Below are 23,233 nucleotides of genomic sequence, written 5' to 3'. Positions count from 1 at the left end.
ATCAGTAAATGAAGAGGTGAGTCGCCATATTTCGCCATTTTCAAATGCTTTCGAAGCCTTACAAAAACTGAAGGAACTCTATGACTCACACTCTGCACTTGAAGTTGTTCAACTCTTGACTCAATTGTTCAGCTTTGAATTACAAAATGATGATCCTCTTGCTCTTGCATCAGAAGTAAAATCTATTATGCATGATATCAAAGTCACTAATGTTGAACTGGACATTCCTCTAATAGCTTTTGTCAAGGCACTTTATCCCACTTACTCAAATTATCTTGAGTCATTGCAAGCAAATGGAAAACTCAAAGATATTACCTTTGACTCCCTTGTGAAAAAATTTGCTGAAAGAGATAAAGCTTTTGGGAAGAAGACAGCTCCTCAGTCTTCTGAAGAGGCTGTGTGTCTTGCACATAGAGAGAAGAATCTTGCTCAAGATTCTTCCAGAAGAAGAGGTGGTCGAAGAGGAAGAGGAAGAAGAAATTTCAGAGGCAGGGGGGGCAAACACTCTCAAGGAGAAAAGTCAGATTTACATTGCATATGTTGCAAAAGAGATGGATCACATGATGCATCCACATTCAAGTTGCCTTGGGACAGAATTGAGCAGGAAAGAAACCAACCCAAAGTTAAAACAAATGACAAAGAGAAAGGTAAAGCACCTGAATCCGCTCACTATGTTGTGGCACACTGTAATAATCGAGTAAATGAAGACTTATTTAATGCTTCACTTTCTTCTTGGAAAAATGATTGATTGCTTGATTTAGGAGCAACTTGCCACATGACTTTTAGAAGAGATTTTTTTGAAGAATTTACTGACAGTGTTGATGGAGCAGTGTACTTTACAAACAAATCAAAACTCAAGCCATCAGGGCTTGGCACAATCAGGCTTAAATTGCCTGGTATTCCAAACTTTCTTCTGCATCATGTTTTATATCTCCTACAGTAGAGGAGAAACTTGATGTCCTTGGTCCACATCCGCTAGCAAGGACACTCCATTCACATGTTTGATGGTAAGGTTGAGGTGAGAAAAGCATCAGACCACTCACTTGTCATGACGGGGATAGAAGAAGAAAGGCTTCTCAAGCTGCAGGGTACCTCTGCTCGTGCACAAAATTTCTCATACAATTCTCATTATGATGAAAGTACATTTCCATCAAGTTTATTATGGCATGCTAGATTTGGACATTTGAATTATGACAACCTCCGCTTGTTGAAGAAAAATGGTGTTATTGGTTTGCCTACAATTCCTAGGAAACTTAAGCAATGTGATGCTTGCATTCTAGGAAAGCATAGCAAACAGTGTTTTCATGATTCACATTCTAGAGCACATAGAAAACTTGAACTCATTCATTCAGATTTATGTGGTCCAATGCCTGTTCCTTCTGCAAATGGAAATAAATATATGATAACATTTATTGATGACTACACCAGAATGTGTTGGATTTATTTATCGAAGAACAAATCTGATGCTTTTCAAACATTCAAGAACTTTCATCCATGTATTGAAAATGGTGCACAATCTCATATTGGCTCTATTCGCACTGATAATGGAAAAGAATACACTTCAAATGAATTTGAAAACTATCTTTGCCAACATGGGATCAAACATCAAACAACTATGCCTTATAATCCCCAAGAGAATGGAGTAGCTAAAAGAATGAATAGGACAATCTTAAATATGGTGCGCTCCATGATGTTTTTCAAAAATGAAAAATTGATGTTTTGGGCTGATGCAGTTCCATGTGTCGTATATGTAAAGAATAGATGTCCATCTAATGCTATTAGAAACAAGACTCCTTATGAAATGTGGTATGGACACATTCCTTCAGTAAAGCATCTCAAGGTATTTGGTTCCACATGTTATGCCTTGATACCAAAGGTACATAGAAATAAACTTGGTGCAAGAAGTCGTAAGTGTATCTTCCTGGGGTATTCAAACACCTCCAAAGCATACCGTCTTTATGATGAAGTCAATAAAAAGTTTTTTGTATCTAGAGATGTAATCTTTCTTGAATCATCCAAAGCTGACAATGTTGTTGAGTGGCAACTTGATCGCTTGGATAGATTCGCAAATGCAAAATCATTTCAAGAATTTGATAATCAGATTCCACATCTTGAAGGGGGGATTCCTATACTATATCAACTTGTGGAATCTTCTTCTGAAGCACTCTCTCCCTCGCATGAAACTCCAACAACGGATGATACTTTGAGTGATGTGATTGACAGAATTGGGAGACTCAATCTTGATTTAGTCCCAACTCAATCAACTGGGCAGTCTGGACCATCTCAGAAAGGTCTCCCAAAGTGGCTGACAAAGACACTTGAAAGTGTTCATCCTAATGAGGTTGGAAAGACAGGAACCAGAAATTCAACCCGACAAAAGGGAGGTGATGTAGATGACTCTGATTCACCTGTTGATATGGATGTTTCTTATGATTGTGAATTGAATTTGTCTACATATTTTGAACCAACTTCTTTCAAAGAAGATGCTTCTCATGATGAATGGAAAGAAGCGATGCAAAAGGAGTATGATGCCTTGATAAAGAATGGCACTTGGAAGCTAGTTGATCCTCCATTGGAAACCAAACCAATTGGCTGCAAGTGGGTCTATAAGAACAAGTATAAAGCTGATGGCTCACTTGACAAGCACAAAGCTAGGCTTGTGGCAAAAGGTTTTGCACAGAAGGAAGGGGTCGATTATGAGGAGACTTTTGCCCCCACAGCAAAATGGGCTACCATCTGGACACTCTTTGCCCTAGCAGCTCAGAACGGTTGGAAAGTTCATCAAATGGATGTAAAAACTGCTTTCTTGAATGGAGATCTAAAAGAGAATATTTTTATGTCCCTACCTGAAGGATTTGTTGTGAAAGGACATGAACATAAAGTATGCAAACTTGTGAAATCCTTGTATGGCCTCAAACAAGCACCGCGAGCCTCGTATGAAAAACTAACTGAGCATCTTCTGAAACTCAATTTCAAACATTATGATCTTGATGATGCAACTTTGTTTGTCAAGAAAGTTGGCAAAATAGTTGTATATCTTGTGGTATATGTAGATGATCTTTTGATGACAGGGAAGAATGAGAGCTACATTGCATCCATAAAGAAGGAATTAAGGAAAGGTTTTGAAATGACTGATTTGGGCTACGCTCATTACTATCTTGGTATTGAAGTAACTAAACATCCGAAGTCCATATTCCTTTCTCAAAATAAGTACATTGGAGATCTGTTGAACAGGTTTGACATGGTTGAATGCAATCCTCTGACTACTCCAATGGAGCAAAACTTAAAGCTCACATCCATTGAAGGAAAAGAATTTGAGGATGCAACAAAGTATAGACAACTTGTAGGAAGTCTCAACTACTTGACTACTACCAGACCAGACATTTCGTTTGATGTTGGAATCCTCTCTAGGTTTATGCAAAAGCCTTGTGAGGGACATTGGTCTGCTGCAAAAAGAGTTCTAAAGTACTTAAAGGGAACTCAAGACTTTGGACTCAAGTATACACAGGTGGACGACTTCAGCTTGATTGGATACTCTGATTTAGACTTTGATGGAGACAAAGAAACTGGAGTATCTACTTCGGGTTATGCTATGAGTCTTGGATCAGGAGCTGTCTCCTGGAGATCACGCAAACAATTAGTTCCAGCAGATTCCACAACAGAAGCAGAATATGTGGCAACAACTGAGGCAACAAAAGAAATTGTGTGGCTCAGGAAAATTCTGGAAGATTTGCAGGTAAAACAAGTACATTCGACTCCACTCATGATTGACAATACCTCGGCAATAAAGTTGGCCAAGAACCCAAAGTTCCATGATCGAACGAAGCACATCAATACAAAATATCATCTGATTCGACATCATGTTGAGGCCAAAACAATCCATCTTCACCATTGTTCCACTAATGAGTAGATTGCAGACATCTTCATCAAAGTGCTTGGAAGAGCAAAGCTTGAAAGATTCAGAACCAATGTTGCACACATCGCGATCGGGATTTAATCGGCGCCGGGAAAAAAGCGGAAAAAATCGTTAAAATCGGGAAAAAATCGGAAAAAAGCGGGAAAAAATCGTTTGGCACAAAAATATTCATTTTTTTTTCAATTTTTTTCAATTTTTTTAATATCTAAACCATCTACAACATAAAATAAATACATTGACACATAAATATGATAAAAAAACTAATATATAAGATGTTCAATATCATTTCTAGCGCTAAAATCACACATAACATTGAATCATGTCCTGAATAGTAAGTCCTGAGTCCCAAGTCCAACTCAGCCTCAAAATATCAACAAAAAATATGATAATGTATCTCATCATGTCATAATGTCATATACAATAAAATGAAAGTCTAATCCTATTGATTTCCTCTGCCCCTCTTGCGAGAAAATGGCACAGCTTTCTCTTTCCCTCTAGATGTAGAAGCTGGTGCCTGTGGTGGTGGAAATGGCAGTGGAGTCTGACGTGCTCTAGAAGCTGAAGAACTAGTAGTAGCAGCTACAGGAGGCTGAGGTGGACGGAGACCACGTCCTCTACTGGTGGTAGTGGTAGCCCGGGTAGCCCGGGTAGGCGGTGTCACCTCCTCCTCCTGCTCCTCCAACTCCTCCTCCTCCTGCTGCTGCTCCTGCTCCTCCTCCCCCTCCTCCTCCCCCTCCTCCTGCACTAACCAATCCTCAGTGGGATCCATGAGAGGCCTCTCGGTCTCAACCCTCCATTCAGCAGTGGTGTCAATCCCATCCAATGAGATGGCTTCCGTATCAGGTGTCTTCTCTAGTTGTTTCACCCACAATCGAAGATTGTAGTAGACATAGACCATGTCATTAAGTCTATGGGACTCCAACCTGTACAAAGTTCATGAAATAATAAATTAATAATTAATATTATAAAAAAAATATTGTTTAAAACTTTAATGAATTCAAAAATTTATTTGGAAATTTGCAATATTTTAAATGTTTAAGTGTTAACCTATTGCGCTTCTTGTTGTGTATTTTTTCAAATACACTCCAATTGCGCTCACATCCCGAGGAGCTGCATGTTTGGCTGAGGATCCGCACGGCAAGATTTTGCAAAAGGGGTACTCTGCCCCCATACATCTTCCACCATGCGTCTACAACAAAATTACAAAGAAAATTTTAAATAAACATAAGAAAAAAATGGAATTTGAAGAAACAATGAAATTTGAAACAAAGTTACAAAGTACATACTACAAAGTACAAACTAAAAAATACCTGGCATTTTAACCGTCCTATCAATGACAGCCATCTCAAAGCCAAATGTGCCCGCTGACAACTTATATTGCTCAATTTGTCTAGAGGCCTCCATACGTTCTTCTGAAGTTCTCACCATCTTCTGGACACAGGTTAATAATCCTTCCACGACCTCAACATCAAAATTAAACCCACATGCATAAGAAAATGCAGGGTTCAGGAAAAGGCCAGCAGCATGAATGGGACGATGGAGTGTGTTGTTCCATCGCTCATCAATGACGTTCCATAGAAGGAGTTGTCTCTGGAACCCATCATCTCCCTTGTCATCATAGTAGGACCGAATGGCTTCTTTGGCCCTATCCATGGCTTCATACAAATAGCCCATTGCGGGCTTCTCACCATCAACCAACCGAAGAACCTTTACCAAAGGTTCTGTAACAGCGCACACCTCCTGCACTCCCGCCCAGAAGTCCTCCTGGTATGAAACTAGTCTGCAGACGGCCTCTCCTTCTGGTTTGCGGCTCATTGTCGAAGCACGCCACTCCTCTGAAAGAAACATTCTCTTCAAATCCCACATAGAATTCAAGAGGGATTGAAGAGATATGAAACTCGTCGCAAACCGTGTAATGGCGGGGCGCACCAACTCTTTGTTGTTGGTGCATTTTCTCATCAAGCTAAGCACAGATGTGTGATTGTAAATAAATTTTGTGATGCTTTTTGATGAGTCAACAACCTCTTTGACAAAGGGAATTTTCCCAATGTCCTCTAACATCAAATCAATACAATGGGCAGCACAAGGTGTCCAAAATAAAGTAGGATGCCTGTCCATAAGCATTCTACCAGCAGCAACATAATTTGCAGCATTGTCCGTTATGACTTGGACAACATTTTCTGCACCCACCTCCAAAATAAACACATCCAGCAAATCACATAAATTTTTTGCATCTTTGATTTGATGAGTTGCATCAACAGATTTGATAAACATAGTCCCCAAGGGACAACTAACCAAGAAGTTTATAAGGGTTCTCCCCTTTTGGTCAGTCCAACCATCTGACATAACAGTGCATCCTGTTTGTGCCCATGATGCCCTAAAATCCTCCAATCTTTGGGTGCAGTCACGCTTTTCATCTTGAAGAAGCCGGCCTCTGAAATCATGAAGAGAAGGGAGTTTGTACCCCGGGCCAACACTGGCAACAGCATCAAGAGTAGGTTGGAAGAATGGATTATTCCTTATAATGCTGAAAGGAATATCACTCCAGAGGAGAAATTTTGTCATCAACTTGTCAGCTTTTTCTTTTTCAGTTCTTTTTAGCATTGAACCAATAGTTGGTTGTGAACCAGGTGTGGTTCGAGGAACAAAATATGATGATGCAGCTACCGGATTAACTGACGCTGCAGTAGAACCTGTGCCACTTAGCCCACTTCCTTCAACTGACCTTTTTAGTTGCCTTTTGACTTCTTCTTTGGCGTCTCTAGTGTGCTCTAATTCTCCCAATGCTCTCATGGCTTTTTGGATAATTTCAGCATTTGTCTTTAGACAGGGCACCACATCACGTCCAGGGATTTGTGCAAGGTGGAACTTCAACCTGTACACCCCCCCGAATATTTCCTTTCCACACAACTTGCAATACAAGTTTTGTCTATCATTCGGAGTTTTAGGGTCACCATATTCCCAGAAAGGATCCAATTTCCTTGGCATGTTTGTTTTTGAATTTTGAATTTGCAAACCTATGGAAAAATAAGGATTAGGAAATAGGAATTTAGGATTACATAAATGATAATAGTAAATACAAATTACAATTTAGCATTTGCAAAATTACAAGCTAATTATTTCCAAAATCCCAATTTCTAAACCCAAGTTACCCAACCAAATGCCAAAAAACAATGAAAAATCAAAAAAAATAAACAATGTTTAAAGAAAATGAGAAAATAAAAATCAAAAATTGGTTCTCATAGTCATAACAAATAACCCATCCCAAATCAATGAAAAATTTCCAAAAATTCTTTAAAAACAATGAAAAACAAAGTTTTTATAGAACCAAAACAAAAAAAAATTAATCTACATACCTGGTTTATGGACAAATTGGCGATCTTGGCTTGGATTCCTCCTAAAATCGCTTCGATTCGCTCCCACAACGGACGGCAACCCTCTCCCTCACTTCCTCTCCTTCTCCTCCTTCTCCTCCGCGGCGGACTGCTGAATGAACAAAAAAAATTTCGTTTTTTCCATATAAAACCCCGCTGCCCGCGCCCCTCGCGATTTAATGCGAAAAAATCGCGATTTTATCGAAAAAATCGCGATTTTTTGAAAAAATCGCGATTTTTTCGATAAAAATCGCTATAAAAAAAAGCGGCGATTTTTTGGATAAAAATCGCGCTTTGAATCGGCAATTTAAAAAAATCGCGATTTTCCGATTTTATCGCGATGTGTGCAACACTGTTCAGAACGATGCTTGGACTCGCTAACATCCCTTCAGATTAAGGGGGGGAATGTTGACACCTAATCATAGGGATTGGGTGAACAATTGTAAATAGTGTAAATAAATAATAGAGAAAATGGAGAGTCATCGGGAGATGAAACTCAACAGTCACTCCCTCATGTATATAATAATGAACAATCTAAATGAATAATAATAATCTCATTTGAGGAGTTACCTCCTGGCCTGAAAGATTTTTAATAAAATCTGAATGTAAATTGTAATAAGTATAGTCTAGAGAAGTTGTATGGGGTATGTGTGCTCAAAATTACACCTCCCTTCACCAAATTTCTACTAAGACATACTTTGAGTGGTAAAAAATAAGTTCTAGACTCTCAAAACCCATTTTTCCTAATTTTTGTGGAAAATGTGGCAATAAATTAACCCAACACTTCAATAAATTGTAGAAAATAAATATCCACACATGCTAAATGATGTGGAAATGAGGTGGAAATCATCACAGAGTTAAAGAGTAATGTGGACTCCACCATGGACCAAGAAGCAAGGAGAAACATGTGACAAAAAGGGAAATCAAATTTCTCGGATAAAGACAATGCGTTTCAAGTTACAAGATTGTAATGTCCCTTCCTAAATTATTTGGGAAGAGGATTAATTTCTATATTTTGGGCTTGATTTTGGAGGTGATGGGGCCCATTTGATTTTCATTAGGAGATTATACTTAGGAGAAGTTATTTTGTTGTTGTTAAATTACACATGGGAGCCACCCACAATAGGGAAAGACGCACTTCCTAGTTCGGTTTGCATGAAGGTGGTTAAGTTTTGCATGTAGGTGGTTAAGTGAGGGCCTACAATGGAGGTAAAATTGGAGGGAAAAGTGCTCCACGAAATCTATATAAGGTAGCTCTCCTCATTTCATTCATCTTATTGGAGTATATCGATTTCTCTTTGGTTGCTCGAGCTGCTTAGCCGAGTCACTGGTTGTTTAGCACGAGTTCTTCAAGCGAAGAGCTCACCCTTTCTTCGGGGGACTTCGAGTGCCACCCTAGGAAGGTTTTCTTCATTTCTTCAGGAGGAGGATCACATTGTGATTCCCAACAATAGCCTTCCCTTCCAGGTTGTGCGTATTATTGAGGGACACAAAAGAGAGGAGGCCGAGTTCATTGGTGGTGCTTAGCAGTGGAAATTTGACGTGATATTTTCCGAAGAGGAGGCTAGGGAGGATTGTCAGCATCTAGGAGAGTTTGGGAGTTGATTGAGCTTCATGTGCCTTAGCCTCTCCACCAATTCTCATGGCTAGAGCACATCCGATGCTACCAAAAACTAACATGTTGTACATTTCAAAAATAGAAGTTACCTTTAGTAACCTTTTGCTTGCTAATTGACAACTTTATGAACATTGCTTCATTGTTTTTCAGTAATTTATTTCTGATTTTTTTAGATCAAATACATCACTAGATCATAAATAGTAAAACTCAAAATTTTTTTGAATTATTAGTTAGCAGTTTGTCATTTCAATTTTTTGTTGTTATACATAAAAAAAAATTGAATATTGCATGGTTTAAAATATATTGTTGGCATTGACATTTGTTTTAAGAACAGATTACTAGACTGATATTTCATTGATGTAATCTGAATTTTAAGCAATTAGTTTAATTTCTGAAGTACATTTGTTTTTACATGCTCATGCAAGTAGGATTAATCTAGTTTTACTTATGCATCTAATGATCTTTGATTGAGCACCTCATGCAAATGGATTTCTGAATTTAAAGTGTTTTATTTCCAGCATTTTATATTGTTTTCCTATTGTATATTCCAATAATTACTTGTGCGAATTTTACATTTTACATTGTTGGTATAAGTATTTGCTTTCACATTAAGATAATTTTTTTGAGCCTTACGTTAAAAAACACTCGAGACATATTTTAGAAATAACTTTAGGCCCTTTTTTTTCCGCAATCACATCATTTCACTTTGCAGTTGCATACTAAGCTAGTTCTTGCATATTAAAATTTTACTTCCAAACATAAGCTTGGTCGACAGAAACATTAAGGGATCAAACTTAAAATAGAGATTTAACTAAAATTAACCACGTCCCTGCATTTCACGTAGCTTTTATTTTTGCATTTGCATATAAGGTAGTTGAATCATTCAACAGCAGTTTCTTATCCTTTACTTGGCCTTTATTTCTTTCGCAAGATAGTTCACTCCACAAGGCACTGGTATCATCTTTCTCAAATCTAATTGAATCCTTCAAAATCTTGCACAATCTAAAACAAGTATTGGTTGCTTAACTGTGTCTCCCAGATTGGTTGGTTCCCAACTAATCTTCCCTCATTCCATTTCCATAGGGTCTACCCCCCTTAGACTGCTATTGGGAGACAACTCATACGAAAAGATTGGGGATTAGTGTGACAGCCTTTGATCTGAGTCATTGTCGCGGTGCCTAGACATTTTGTGCGACAACATTTTTTGGTGTCGTTGCCGGGGATAGAGTTTTTTTGTCCATGGTCCTCACGAAAATTTTCTAATGTTCTAATCTTTTTCCTCGTTCATTAGCCTATCAAATGTGAGAATTTATGAATCTACACATCAGAAATCCTACTACAATCACTGGTTTATCATCTCCTACTTGTTCGTTACATTCAACAAGTTATTTAATTACTTAAACAGTGATGAAAAACACTATTGCAACCTACACATACATACAAATCATGCACTAAAATAAACAGAGACAATCACAAAAGGGACACCATTATTTTTGGACAATCGTCCCTAGAAAAACCCAATTAGGGAAAATTGGTGCAGCATATAGAGGGTTTGTATTATTAAGCAGATTTCTGAATACAACTACAGTGCCAAATCTGGCTCACCCAACAGAGAATAAACCTAGCAGAAGTACCTCTATCCGGAGACAGATATTTTGGAAATTTAGCAACTCGATGATCAAACCCCATAGATGACAACCCTTGTTCCCAGTGTTGAGTAGTGATGCATGCTCCAAGATCTGCACTAGAACTGCGTCACCCTCCCAGTGAGCCTCCCTTGCTCAGAAGTCGATATGCTGAACTGCGACTCTCTCAACCCCCACAGAAAACCCCAGCGTTGCCTCTAAGGAACTACATCAGCCCCTCTAGCTTCTGCGTCACCCTCTCTGGAGCTGCGTTGTCTCTCCTATTGTTGCTCTGCATCTCTGCTATGTCTCCTCGGCCTTGGACTGAAGTCCCTCTGCTAAATTGCCCCTCTCACTTCAACTCAGATCACTTAGCTCGACTTTCTCAGCAAACCACGCCCCAAAAAAATCGAACTCTTTGATCTCTTGGTGTCTATCCAACTGACTCTCAAGCCTCCTCTTATAATTTTCTGGTTGATGAATCAATGGCTAAGATTAAAACAGGCTTGATCCTTGTCACCTAGAACATTCTCACCCATATTCTTATTAATACACACTAATATTTTTATTTTCCTAAGTTTAGATTTAGGAATCCATTAAAAATATTAATTTTTTTAATAACTCGTCATCCAGGTGGAATTTCTCCAAACGATTTCTGGGTTCTGGAGATCTTATGTGTTCTAGCCCCTCCACAAAATTTTGGAGCTAGAGCACATCCGATGCTACCCAAAATCAACACTCCCTCTTAGCGAGGAATGTGCTCTAGTAACACTTCTCAACAGAAGTACTACACTGATCCACTGCATTAATCCTCTGTGTTGCTGATGCTTGGCTTGCTGCCCTTCATCCACTGCATCGTTGCACCGTGTATTGCTGCCCATGACACTGCCACTACCACTGCTACATCTGTACTACAATTCCCTCTCAAAATGCTACATCATGCTGCCCATAGAACTGCCACTGCTAACTATTGCATTGCAACTCAGTTACTGAGAAGTAAGTAACTTAAACTTCACCCAAAAACTAACATGTTGGTCAGTATGAATGCCTTGTGATGTTGAAGCTACCTCTGCTCCTAATCTGTGCTGACTCTTTGTTGCTACTGCGCTACTACAAACTGCTCGATGCTCTCGCACTGCTACAACATCCACTGTGCTGCCTCAGACTTTGGCACTATAGCAATGCTACTGTCACTCCATCACACCTCGCTCCAACTGACACCCGTCATTTTGCTACTGTCGTTAAGGGCTCACATAGCCGTATGTGATCCAAGAGTTTGGGCACCTCAAGGATCCTGCCCCCTCATGTAGTCCTCTCGATTACAACTCAATGTCGCCCCACCTCTTCTCCAGAGGTGCATGAACACTCATGGCACAATCGTCATCCTTGCCTTCCTTGGCCACTTTCACTAGAGCAACCTTTGATTCAGAAGCTTCCCCCTTGCCCTTCTTCCAAGGGCACTGAGTGGCATAATGTCCTAGTTCCCCACAATTGAAGCATCTGACCTTGGTGATGTCTTTCTTCTTCCTCTTCTGCTGCACTTGTTGTCTCGACGATGCGAGCGCTGCATCCTCCTCCTCCTCCTTGTATCGGGCTCCTTTGTCGCTACTCCCTGTCTTGGTCATTGTTATTTTTGGTAGCATCAGATCTGCTCTAGCCATAAAAATTGGTGGAGTGGCTAAGGCAAGTGAGATCTCTAAGACCCAGCAATTGTTTGGAGAAATTCCACCCAGATGGAGAGATATTAAAATAATTAATATTTTTAATGGGGTTTGTTGACCACTACATGCCAACTACCCATAGCAGTACACCCCCTTTTTTCACAAAAGGGATAGCACTTGATCGATATGTCCGTGCCATTCGACTGTCATCATCAGCCCGATCATGTTATGTTGTAAACCCAGTCTGCATGTGTAAATTGTAAATAATCTTAGCAGATCTGTGTCATGTATGTATTTGCCTAGGTAAACCTAATCTTCTAGTGATAATCTACGTTCCGAAAGGTTTTTTGTCTCACCGATCCATGATCGGCAGAGTTTTCCTTCAGCCTAACCCCAAAGCCGGAATGGATTTTGTCATTAGAATCTTAGGGGAATCCTAGTGTGCTTCGAGTCTATGTAAAAGTAATTTGGAGATAATTCTAACTATTTGGTTAGGTTATTACAAATTTCTTGATTTGCTAGATTATGTTTGTGTCGCAGAACTTGGTGGTCTATGAGGCTCTATGTCAAATGGGTTTTCCCCCTTGAGACGTAAAATTGTAAAATTCATGATGTAAAGTGTCTTGAGGGTTAGAAAATGTTTTATCCCCTCATAAGTCCTAAGTCTTAGGTCCTAGGTGATTTTTTCCAAAGGCTAAGTTCAAGGATCCAAAATTAAAAAAATTAAAAAATAACTAAAAAATAAAATAAAATAAAATTTAAAAAATAAATAAAAATTTGAAAAATAAAATAAAATAATAAAATAACAATAAGTCAAAGTTTTGAGTAAATAAATGCAAGATTTTAATTTTTTTAATATATTAAAATGCATTTAAAATTTCGATGGATGAGATTAAAAAAGATTTTGATCCTCATCGACGGTCGAGATCAATTTGACATGGATCACTCGAACTAGCCGTTGGAAAATTTCCTTTAAATAGGGTGTCAGGGGTCATTTCAGATCATTTGATCTTAGAGTCGTGTGCTAAATAAAGCTCTCTTGTAGTCATTTTTTTATGTGCAATAAAGAAAGACTTTAGGGTTGAAATCTTGCTGGTGTTACTCTTCTAGAATTGTTGTAAGATGTTTTATTTTTCTGCATAAATTTATTTTCAGCCATTGATGATAGCTTTATGAAGAGTGATTTTAAACACAGGTATCCTGTTTAGTCGCTAGGGTTTTAATGGTAGTTAAATTTCTGGATATGATGGTAGGTATCTCCATTACATTTGGATTTTAGTATCGTTTTCTCCTTCTTCGTTAATAGTTGATTTACGTTGTGCAGGAAATCCTTTTTTTTAGATTACCAGGCATTCGAGGAAGTTCTCGGCTGACCTAACCAACTCCCGGATTGCATTTTTTTAATAGCCCAGCCAGTTTTGATCCCGGACTTATCATTAGAACTTTTGTTGCAGATGCATGAAGGGTCTTCTAAAGCACCTCACATTAAATTTAAAATTCTAAGAATATTTGTGGCATAATGGCAAATCTGGCTATTTAGAGCCTTTAATTTGTAATTACTGTAATTATTTAGCTGTTTTTTTTATTAGGGTTTTAGGTTTCTTCCTTGCACATTTTATTTTTGGGTGTTGGGTTTTTTTTTTCAGGTTGCGGGTTGGAAGAAAACATTTTTATCTGAAGCCAGATCTAGGCCCTGGAGGGTAAGATCTGGCCTCAGGTTCAGTTCTGGCAGGAATATTTACTTCATATCTGGAAAATTTTGCGGGGTTTTCATCAGACAATCTGAAGCAGCTGATTCAAAATTTTAAGAGCCCTGGTAAATTTTAAGAGGGTTTTCCAAACCATTTGTCTGTTGTCTGGGGTTTCATTATTCGCAGGAAATTTTTTTCGAAATTTTTTTTTTGTGCTGCCCTCGGCCTGCAAAAAACCCTCAGTCTTCACGCTATTATCTTTCTGCTCAGCTCCCTCAGAACTGTTGCCTCTCTTCTCGCCGTCACCGGATCTGCAATGCTGCCATCTCTCATCTCTCTCCACGCAGCATTCAATTGCGTCCTCCATCCGCTGCCTTCACTACAAGCTCACACTGCCCTCATCGGTTCTCTATCTGCCTACATGTAGCATTCCCCTCCACACCATAGAACTCCAGATCCGCAGTGCATTGCTGCTCACCCTGCAGCCATCTCATCTTCGTCCCTACGCATTTTTCCTTCAGCGATTTCCCTCCCTCGTAGCCATCACTTCAACTCTCCACGCATCAACGTGCTGTCTGCGCTGCCCATTCTTCCTGCGTGCTCCTCTAGAGTTGCGTCTCCTTCCCTCTTCAACGTGTCCCGTAGCTCCATTCTCAGCCACCTACAAAACAAAGAAATCCTTGACGCTGCACGCAGTCTTCAAGCCCGCCGTCCACTGACCTACAACCCCATTCACTCTGCCGCCGTCTCGCTTTCCACCTGCGTATTTCTTCTCCGCCATCACCTGCACACATAGGTACAGCACAATTTTGAATTTTTTTTATGTTATACGGTTAGGGTTAGCATAAATTTCATTCCATAGTAAGTTAGTTGAATTTCCTTGAAGCGTTGCTATTTAGCTTAGATTTTTTTTTTAATTTAGATCTTGGGTTTTGTTGTATAGGATATGCTTTGAATTCTGATCTAGATTTGAGTTTTGTTTATTTAAAATTTAGATTTTATAAATTTCACCTTTTATATACATACGGTCAGGGATTTTAATTTTTTTATAGTATATGATTTCAGATTGAGATTAGATTTAAATTTGGTTTAGATTTAGATTAGATTAATACTTAAGATTTTGAGTTATTTTATTTAGTTTTTCATTTAATTAAAAAATATAAAAATCATAAAAAGTTTTTCTTAGTTTTTTTTTTTTTTTGGTCTGTTCTCATTTTAGAATTTTGATTTTAACCATTAAAAATAAAAAAATAAATTTTTTTGAAATATTTTGTCAGATTTAGTCTTGGCTCAAGGATTGGTCATGTTTACAATTTGGATGTATCTTTTCCCCTAAGGCTAAAATTTTGATGCGGGATTAATATTTATCATTTTTTATATAGTTAAACATGCTTAAATGTTTATTTGAAGATTAGCTATATGAAAGTGTTAACTGATTAGCATTTAAAATTTGCATGGTGATTTAAAGCATTTAATCTTTTGAATTTTAATTGTTGGAGTAGTTGTGCATTTATTGATTATCTCACATTTGGTAAAATTAATCTTTGCTTGGGATATTTGATGATAAATGATTGTTTTACAAGGTTCATATTTCTGCAACATTTAATAAATAATCATTTAATCATTAACTCCATAAGGCACTAGTATATTAATTTCTAAAATCAATCGGGTGCTAAATTGCCTTGCTGTGTCTCCCAACCCAACTGGTCCACAGTTGGTCTTCCTTTATCCCATAGGGTCTACTCCCCTTAGCCTCGGGAGACGGCTTAAACGGAGAGATCGGGGATTAGGGTGACAACCCCCGATCTGAGCGTTGTCGCGTTGCCCAGACAATCTGTGCGACAACATTTTTTGGCACCGTTGCCGGGGATAGAGTTTTTCTGTCCTTGGTTTATTCGACATTCATCTTCTCATTTCTCATCATCTTTCATCTTTCTCATCTCTCATTTGAGCCGGCAAGGTCAGCATTTTTTGGCATCATCTCATCTTTTCCGCGATTCATTAGCCTGTCAAATGACCAACATTCTTTGGTGTCATTTCATCTTTTCATCACCTTATCTTTTCATATCAACAACTACTCTTCAGTTCATTTCTTGTTTGGGTGGCGACTCCATTTCTTTTCATTTATTTTTCCCAGACAATAAACCTCCCTCATATCTGCTTGTTTGTTACTTTTTCAATCCCAGAATTAGATTCATTGTTCAAGTGGCGACTCCACTTCTTTCATCTATTGATTTTCTTGAGCAGAGATCTCTTTCTATCATCCATTTGGTCCCTCATTATTCATCATGGATTATTCGTTTACCCCATGTCATTTTACTGATGTTCTCCATGATGTTTCGGAAGTGGCCATTTCTAAATTACCTTTGTTCTCGAGTGGTGATTCAGTCGCTGTTAGAAAGCATCTAGGCAGGTTTACTCGTATAATGATCATATATTGTAGACCTCCTCAGTATGATCATGAAGATGTCAAAATGCATCTATTTGTCCTTTCTTTAGAAGGTGATGCTTTGAATTGGTTTAACAATTGTCCTAAAGATTCTTTCACTTCTTTACAAGACATTGTCAATGCTTTTAAAGATAGATATGGTTATTAAGATAGCTCGGCTTGCGCCCCTAAAATTGTGCAACAGAATGAAAGTAATCTTATGAAAGGTCTAGCTGTCGATGAAAGATTTCAAGACAATTCTTCATATCAGAATGTGCCATCCACCTGTACCATTGCAGATCAAATCCAGGATTGTGGAAAAGTAGGGACAAATTGTGAAATGAATGAAAAGGAAAATCAGAAGCAAATTATAGAAGAACTAATGCGGCTGGTAAAAATATGGAGATCAATCAAACTAATTACGACAATGATATGAGAATTTTATGCACCCACCTGGAAAAACGTGATAAGGAGATCGAAATCATGAAAATTAAACACTCTGATCACGTAACCGACATGCAAAGTCAGCATGCTAAAGAAATTGAGACCATGAAAACTAATCATGACAGGGAAATTAATTTTATGCAAAGCAAGTTATCAGGCTTAGAGGAAAATATGACGACCATGGAAGCTAATCAGATATGTCTTCAGAATAAGTTATTGACCATGGAAGAAGACCATGCCAGGGAAATCAGTACTATGAAAGTTGAACACTCTAGCCAGATAGATGCCATTACAATACAAGTACATAAATTTCAACAGCGGTTAGAGGATGAAAGAAACCAGGAAACATCGACAGATCAGAAGCCTCCTTATTTGCTGCAACAAGCTCCATCTTATTATGAGGAGGTCATTGGTTCGATTGAAAAGTGGTTAATTGAAGGTGATCCAGATAAAATTAAAAACGATAAAGATCAGATGCGAAATGAAGAAAGACATGTCACGCATATCTTACATACTTCATCTAAGGGTTTTGAAGCAGAATGTTCAAAATCATCAGTGATACAACCTGCCACGAAGAAGAAATGCAAAAGAAAGAGAACAAGAAGAAGATTTGATGCATCAAATGGCCGCGAGCAACTTGATTTTCGGATAGGAGAAAGTCCTACCATATGCAGAATTGGACATGGCACATCCAACAAGCAGCCGATAGATTTGCCTGAAAGCAGCCAAATGCTCAGTGTACACTATATTGAACACACTGATGCCATGGGGCATCCTCTGTATTTCTAACCCTACTCTTTGTTTTTTTCAGCATTTTCATTTCTGTTTTAGGATTAGATTTACTTTTCATGTTACCAGATAGATAATAAATGAAGAGCTTATATATTTCCTGTGCTTAATGTTATATGATGATTTTTGGATGGATGCTACTTATGTTTTATTGTGTGTTGCGTGGATGCAGATTCTGGATTCTCACATTCCTACAGTGTAGCAACGTGTCCCCAAGTAGAGCAAGATGTTGACCACTACGTGTCAACTACCCATAGCAGTACACCCCCTTTTTTCGCAAAAGGGATAGCACTTGATCGATATGTCCGTGCCATTCGACTGTCATCATCAGCCCGATCATGTTATGTTGTAAACCCAGTCTGCATGTGTAAATTGTAAATAATCTTAGCAGATCTATGTCATTTATGTATTTGCCTAGGTAAACCTAATCTTCTAGTGATAATCTACGCTCCAGAAGGTTTTTTGTCTCATTGATCCATGGTCGACAAAGTTTTCCTTCAGCCTAACCCCAAAGCCGGAATGGATTTTGTCATTAGAACCTTAGGGGAATCCTAGTGTGCTTCAAGTCTATGTAAAATTAATTTGGAGATAATTCTAACTATTTGGTTAGGTTATTACAAATTTCTTGATCTGCTAGATTATATTTGTGTCGCAGAACTAGGTGGTCTATGAGGGTCTATGTCAAATGGGTTTTCCCCCTTAAGATGTAAAATTGTAAAAGTCATGATGTAAAGTGTCTTGAGGATTAGAAAATGTTTTATCCCCTCATAAGTCCTAAGTCCTAGGTCCTAGGTGATTTTTTCCAAAGGCTAAGTTCGAGGATCCAAAATTAAAAAATTAAAAAATAACTAAAAAATAAAAAATAAAATAAAATAAAATTTAAAAAATAAATTAAAAATAAAAAAAATTTGAAAAATAAAATAAAATAATAAAATAACAATAAGTCAAAGTTTTGAGTAAATAAATGCAAGATTTTAATTTCTTAATATATTAAAATGCATTTAAAATTTCAACGGATGAGATTAAAAGAGATTTTGAGCCTCATCGACAGTCGAGATCATTTTGACATGGATCACTCGAACTAGCCGTTGAGAAATTTTCCTTTAAATAGGGTGTCAGGGGTCATTTCAGATCATTCGATCTTAGAGTCGTGTGCTAAAGTAAGCTCTCTTGTAGTCATTTTTTTATGTGCAATAAAGAAAGACTTTGGGGTTGAAATCTTGCTGGTGTTACTCTTCTGGAATTGCTGTAAGATGTTTTATTTTTCTGCATAAATTTATTTTCAGCCATTGATGATAGCTTGATGAAGAGTGATTTTAAACACAGGTATCTTGTTTAGTCGCTAGGGTTTGAATGGTAGTTAAATTTTTGGATATGATGGCAAGTATCTCCATTACATTTGGATTTTAGTATCGTTTTCTCCTTCTTCGTTAATGGTTGATTTAAGTTGTGCAGGAAATCCCTTTTTTTAGATTACCGGGCGTTCAAGGAAGTCCTCGGCTGAACCACCCAACTCCCGGATTGCATTTTCTGAAGAGCCCAGCCAATTTTAATCCCGGGCTTATCATTAGAATTTTTGTTGCAGATGCATGAAGGGTCTTTTGAAGCACCTCACATTAAATTTAAAATTTTGAGAATATTGCTGTGGCATAATGGCAAATCTGGCTATTTAGAGCCTTTAATTTGTAATTATTGTAATTATTTAGCTATTTTTTTGTTAGGGTTTTAGGTTTCTTCCTTGCACATTTTATTTCTGGGTGTTGGGTTTTTTTTGTAGGTTGCAGGTTGGAAGAAAACATTTTTATCTGAAGCCAGATCTAGGCCCTGGAGGGTAATATCTGGCCTCAGGTTCAGTTCTCGCAGGAATATTTACTTCATATCTGGAAAATTTTGCGGGGTTTTCATCAGACAATCTGAAGCAGCTGATTCAAACTTTTAAGAGCCCTGGTAAATTTTAAGAGGGTTTTCCAATCCATTTGTCTGTTGTCTGGGGTTTTCCAATCCTCAGCCTTCACGCTGCTATCTTTCTGCTCAGCTCCTTCAGAACTGTTGCCTCTCTTCTCGCCGTCACCGGATCTACAATGCTGCCATCTCTCATCTCTCTCCACGCAGCATTCAACTGCGTCCTCCATCCGCTGCCTTCACTGGAAGCTCACGCTACCCTCATCGGTTCTCTCTCTGCCTACGTGCAGCATTCTCCTCCACACCATAGAACTCCAGATCCGCAATGCAGTGTTGCTCACCCCGCAACCATCTCATCTCCATCCCTACGCATTTTTCCTTCGGCGATTTCCCTCCCTCGCTGCCCATTCTTCCTGCGTGCTCCTTTAGAGCGGCATCTCCTTCCCTCTTCAACGTGTCCCGTAGCTCCATTCTCAGCCACCTACAAAACAAAGAAATCCCTCACGCTGCACGCAGTCTTCACGCCCGCCGTCCACTAACCCGCAACCCCATTCACTATGCCGCCATCTCACTTTCCACCTGCGTATTTCTTCTCCGCCGTCACCTGCACACATACGCACAACACAATTTTGAATTTTTTTTTTATGTTATACGGTTAGGGTTAGCATAAATTTCATTCCATAGTAAGTTAGTTAAATTTCATTGATTGCTATTTAGCTTAGATTTTTTTTTTAATTTAGATCTTAGGTTTTGTTGTATAGGTTATGCTTTGAATTCTGATCTAGATTTGAGTTTTGTTTATTTAAAATTTAGATTTTATAAATTTCACTTTTTTATATACATACGGTCAGGGATTTTAATTTTTGTATAGTATATGATTTCAGATTGAGATTAGATTTAAATTTGGTTTAGATTTAGATCAGATTAATACTTAAGATTTTGAGTTATTTTATTTAGTTTTTCATTTAATTAAAAAATATAAAAATCATAAAAAGTTTTTCTTAGTTTTTTTTTTTGGTTTGTTCTCATTTTAGAATTTTATTTTATGATTTTGATTTTAACCATTAAAAATATATAAAAAATAAATAAATAAATTAAATAAAAAAAAAAATTGAAATATTTTGTCAGATTTAGTCTTGGCTCAAGGATTGGTCATATTTACAATTTGGGTGTATCTTTTCCGCTAAGGCTAAAATTTTGATGCGGGATTAATATTTATCATTTTTATATAGTTAAACATGCTTAAATGTTTATTTGAAGATTAGCTATATGAAAGTGTTAACTGATTAGCATTTAAAATTGCATGGTGATTTAAAGCATTTAATCTTTTGAATTTTAATTGCTGGAGTAGTTGTGCATTTATTGATTATATCGCATTTGGTAAAATTAATCTTTACTTGGGATATTTGATGATAAATGATTGTTTTACAAGGCTCATATTTCTGCGACATTTAATAAATAATCATTTAATCATTAACTCCATAAGGCACTGGTACATTAATTTCTAAAATCAATCAGGTGCTAAATTGCCTTGTTGTGTCTCCCAACCCAACTGGTCCACAGTTGGTCTTCCTTTATCCCATAGGGTCTACCCCCCTTAGCCTCGGGAGACAGCTTAAATGGAGAGATCGGGGATAAGGGTGACAGCCCCTGGTCTGAGCATTGTCGCGCTGCCTAGACAATCTGTGCGACAACAGGGTTCCTAACTCTAAACTTAGGAAAATTAAAATATTAATGTGTATTAATATAACATGGGTGAGAAAGTTCTAAATAACGAGGATCAAGCCAGATCTAATCTTGGTCGTTGATTAGGGACTTAATCTCGACCGTTGAATCGACAACAGGAAAAGTATAAGAGGAGGCTTGAGGGTCAGTTGGAGACACACCAAGTTGATTAGTCAATTTGATTTTCTGGGGCAGGGTTTGCTGAGAAATCGAGTTAGTGATCTGTTGCAGCGAGGAGCAGTTCGGCAGAAGGCCGAGAATACATATCAAAGAGGCAAAGAAAGTGCCAGAGAGACAGCGCAGAGCCTAGGAAGGTTGACGCAGAGGCTACCAGGACTGACGCAGAGGTTCAGGATGCCAGCGCAAAAGATGCAGAGGGCTAAGAGGCTGATGCAGAGGGCCAAGAGGTTGAGCAGAGGCAACAAAGGCTAGCAGAGCTGACGTTGGGTTGAAGATGCAGCGTTGAGGAACTTTTGTGGGGCAGAATGAGAGCTAAGAGGCAGACGCAGAGCAGAAGAGGGTGACACAGTCCCTGGTCTCAAGAGAATTCTTTATTTGTTGGATGCACTCGACCATATCTACAGCTCCCAAGGGTGATGCAGTTCCAAAGAGAAGCTTGGAGTAGCTTTCACTGTCCAGCTAAGGAACTGTCGAAGTTGTTGTGGGATCAATCATCCGATTGTTGATCAGCTGGAATATCTGTCTCCGAGGAGAGGTACTTCTACCAAGGAAAATGTCTGAAGGGTGAGCCATTTCTGGCACCCTAGTCGTATTCAGAAATTGCATAAGAATAAAACCCTCAAATATGTTGCACCGGTTTTCTCGCATTGGGTTTTTCTAGGGACGATTGTCCAAAAAGAACGGTGTCCCTTGTGTGTTTGTCTCAGTTATTTAAGTTGTTGATCTGTATATGTAAGAAGGTTTCATTTGTGTTTATTTCAGTATTTATATTTATAAATAACTTGTTAATGGAAATAACAAGTAGGAGATAATAAACTAGATAATGCAGTAGGGATTTCTGATGTGTCAGATTTAGAAATTTCCACAGTCATCCTCCTGAGCTCTTCTTGTTGAAGAGTTGCCCACATCTCCTCCCAACTGGGAAGAGTTGCTATGCCCAAGATACTTTGGACAAAGGTCTCCTAGTCCTCGGTGACTGTATTCAGGGCAGTGCTAACCATGGACTCAGGATATGGTGTAGACCCCACGGAAGTCAACGAGTCGTGAATCCCTTGCAACCTGAGAAGGAAGGGATTGATCTCTTCTCCCTTCTGCATCTGTTACTGTCTCAGTTGATTTTCTAATAACATGTTCCATTGGACGGAAGATCCCTGATACAATGAGGTCAGTGCCTCCCACATCTCTCGTGTTGTGTTCTTCTCAGCAATGTGTGGTACTACATGATATTTGACCCCATCTAGAATCATACACTTGGCCTTAGCCTGGGCCTCCTCGTACTTCTTCAAAGGATCAGCGTCAACCGGCTCAGCAACTACCTTCAAGGCATAGTCCTTGATGTGATGTTTGTCTAGGATTTCTAGGATCCTGGCCTTCCAGGTGACAAAATTGGATGCTCCATCCAATCTGTCATGATCCCTCAATCCATTAATTGCCATCTCTGCTCAAAATATAGGATTGGTTCTCTTCTCCCTCTCCTGTTGTCAATCTAGCAAGACTTGGATCTGGATTTCTTTGATGCAAGAAACCCTCTAGGGAACAAGCTCCTCTAGACTCCCTCTGAGTCCTAATTTCCTTCACAGAAATCCTCCTGCCAACTGTCGAATCACTTCCTCTACAATCCTCCTTCGCTGCTACAACCCGAATCTAGATTTCTTTGGCTAGAAATTTGTCAAGGCAGTGACTCCCTCTACCTCGGCTCTGTCTCCGCAGACACTATTATGCACCAACAGAAACAGCATCCCACCAGTTCTCAAATCATATTTTCTTTGCTCCTCTAGCCCCGGCAACTGGCCAATTCAAACCTTTCAGGCTCTATGCTAGCCCAAAGAGCTGACATAGTCACTGCGTGGGCTCCTCTCTGGCTCTATGTCATCCTCTGC

General features: G+C 38.6%; 2 protein-coding genes across 2 annotated transcripts in view; both read right to left on the bottom strand.

The window, feature by feature from the left end:
* LOC149173758 (putative inactive purple acid phosphatase 24) overlaps positions 1 to 23,233 on the bottom strand; it is a 399,682-nt gene that overhangs the window by 100,894 nt on the left and 275,555 nt on the right. The gene's annotated exons all lie outside the window — the stretch shown is intronic.
* LOC149173759 (uncharacterized) lies at positions 4,659 to 19,678 on the bottom strand. Its single transcript, XM_089428088.1, has 4 exons — positions 19,457 to 19,678; positions 14,551 to 14,669; positions 4,964 to 6,392; positions 4,659 to 4,839 (listed from the first exon to the last, which is right to left on the bottom strand). Exons 1-3 carry the CDS (start codon positions 19,676 to 19,678, stop codon positions 5,216 to 5,218), a joined length of 1,518 nt encoding a protein of 505 aa, XP_089284214.1. The 3' UTR covers positions 4,659 to 4,839; positions 4,964 to 5,215.

The sequence above is a fragment of the Pinus tabuliformis genome, chromosome 4_2 (assembly GCF_031772625.1).
Source record: "Pinus tabuliformis cultivar Carrire ecotype Pingquan chromosome 4_2, CPIR1, whole genome shotgun sequence".
NCBI classification, from domain to species: Eukaryota; Viridiplantae; Streptophyta; class Pinopsida; order Pinales; family Pinaceae; genus Pinus; species Pinus tabuliformis.
The sequence above is the reverse complement of the archived record's forward strand: the minus strand, read 5'-3'. Positions and strand labels throughout refer to the sequence as shown.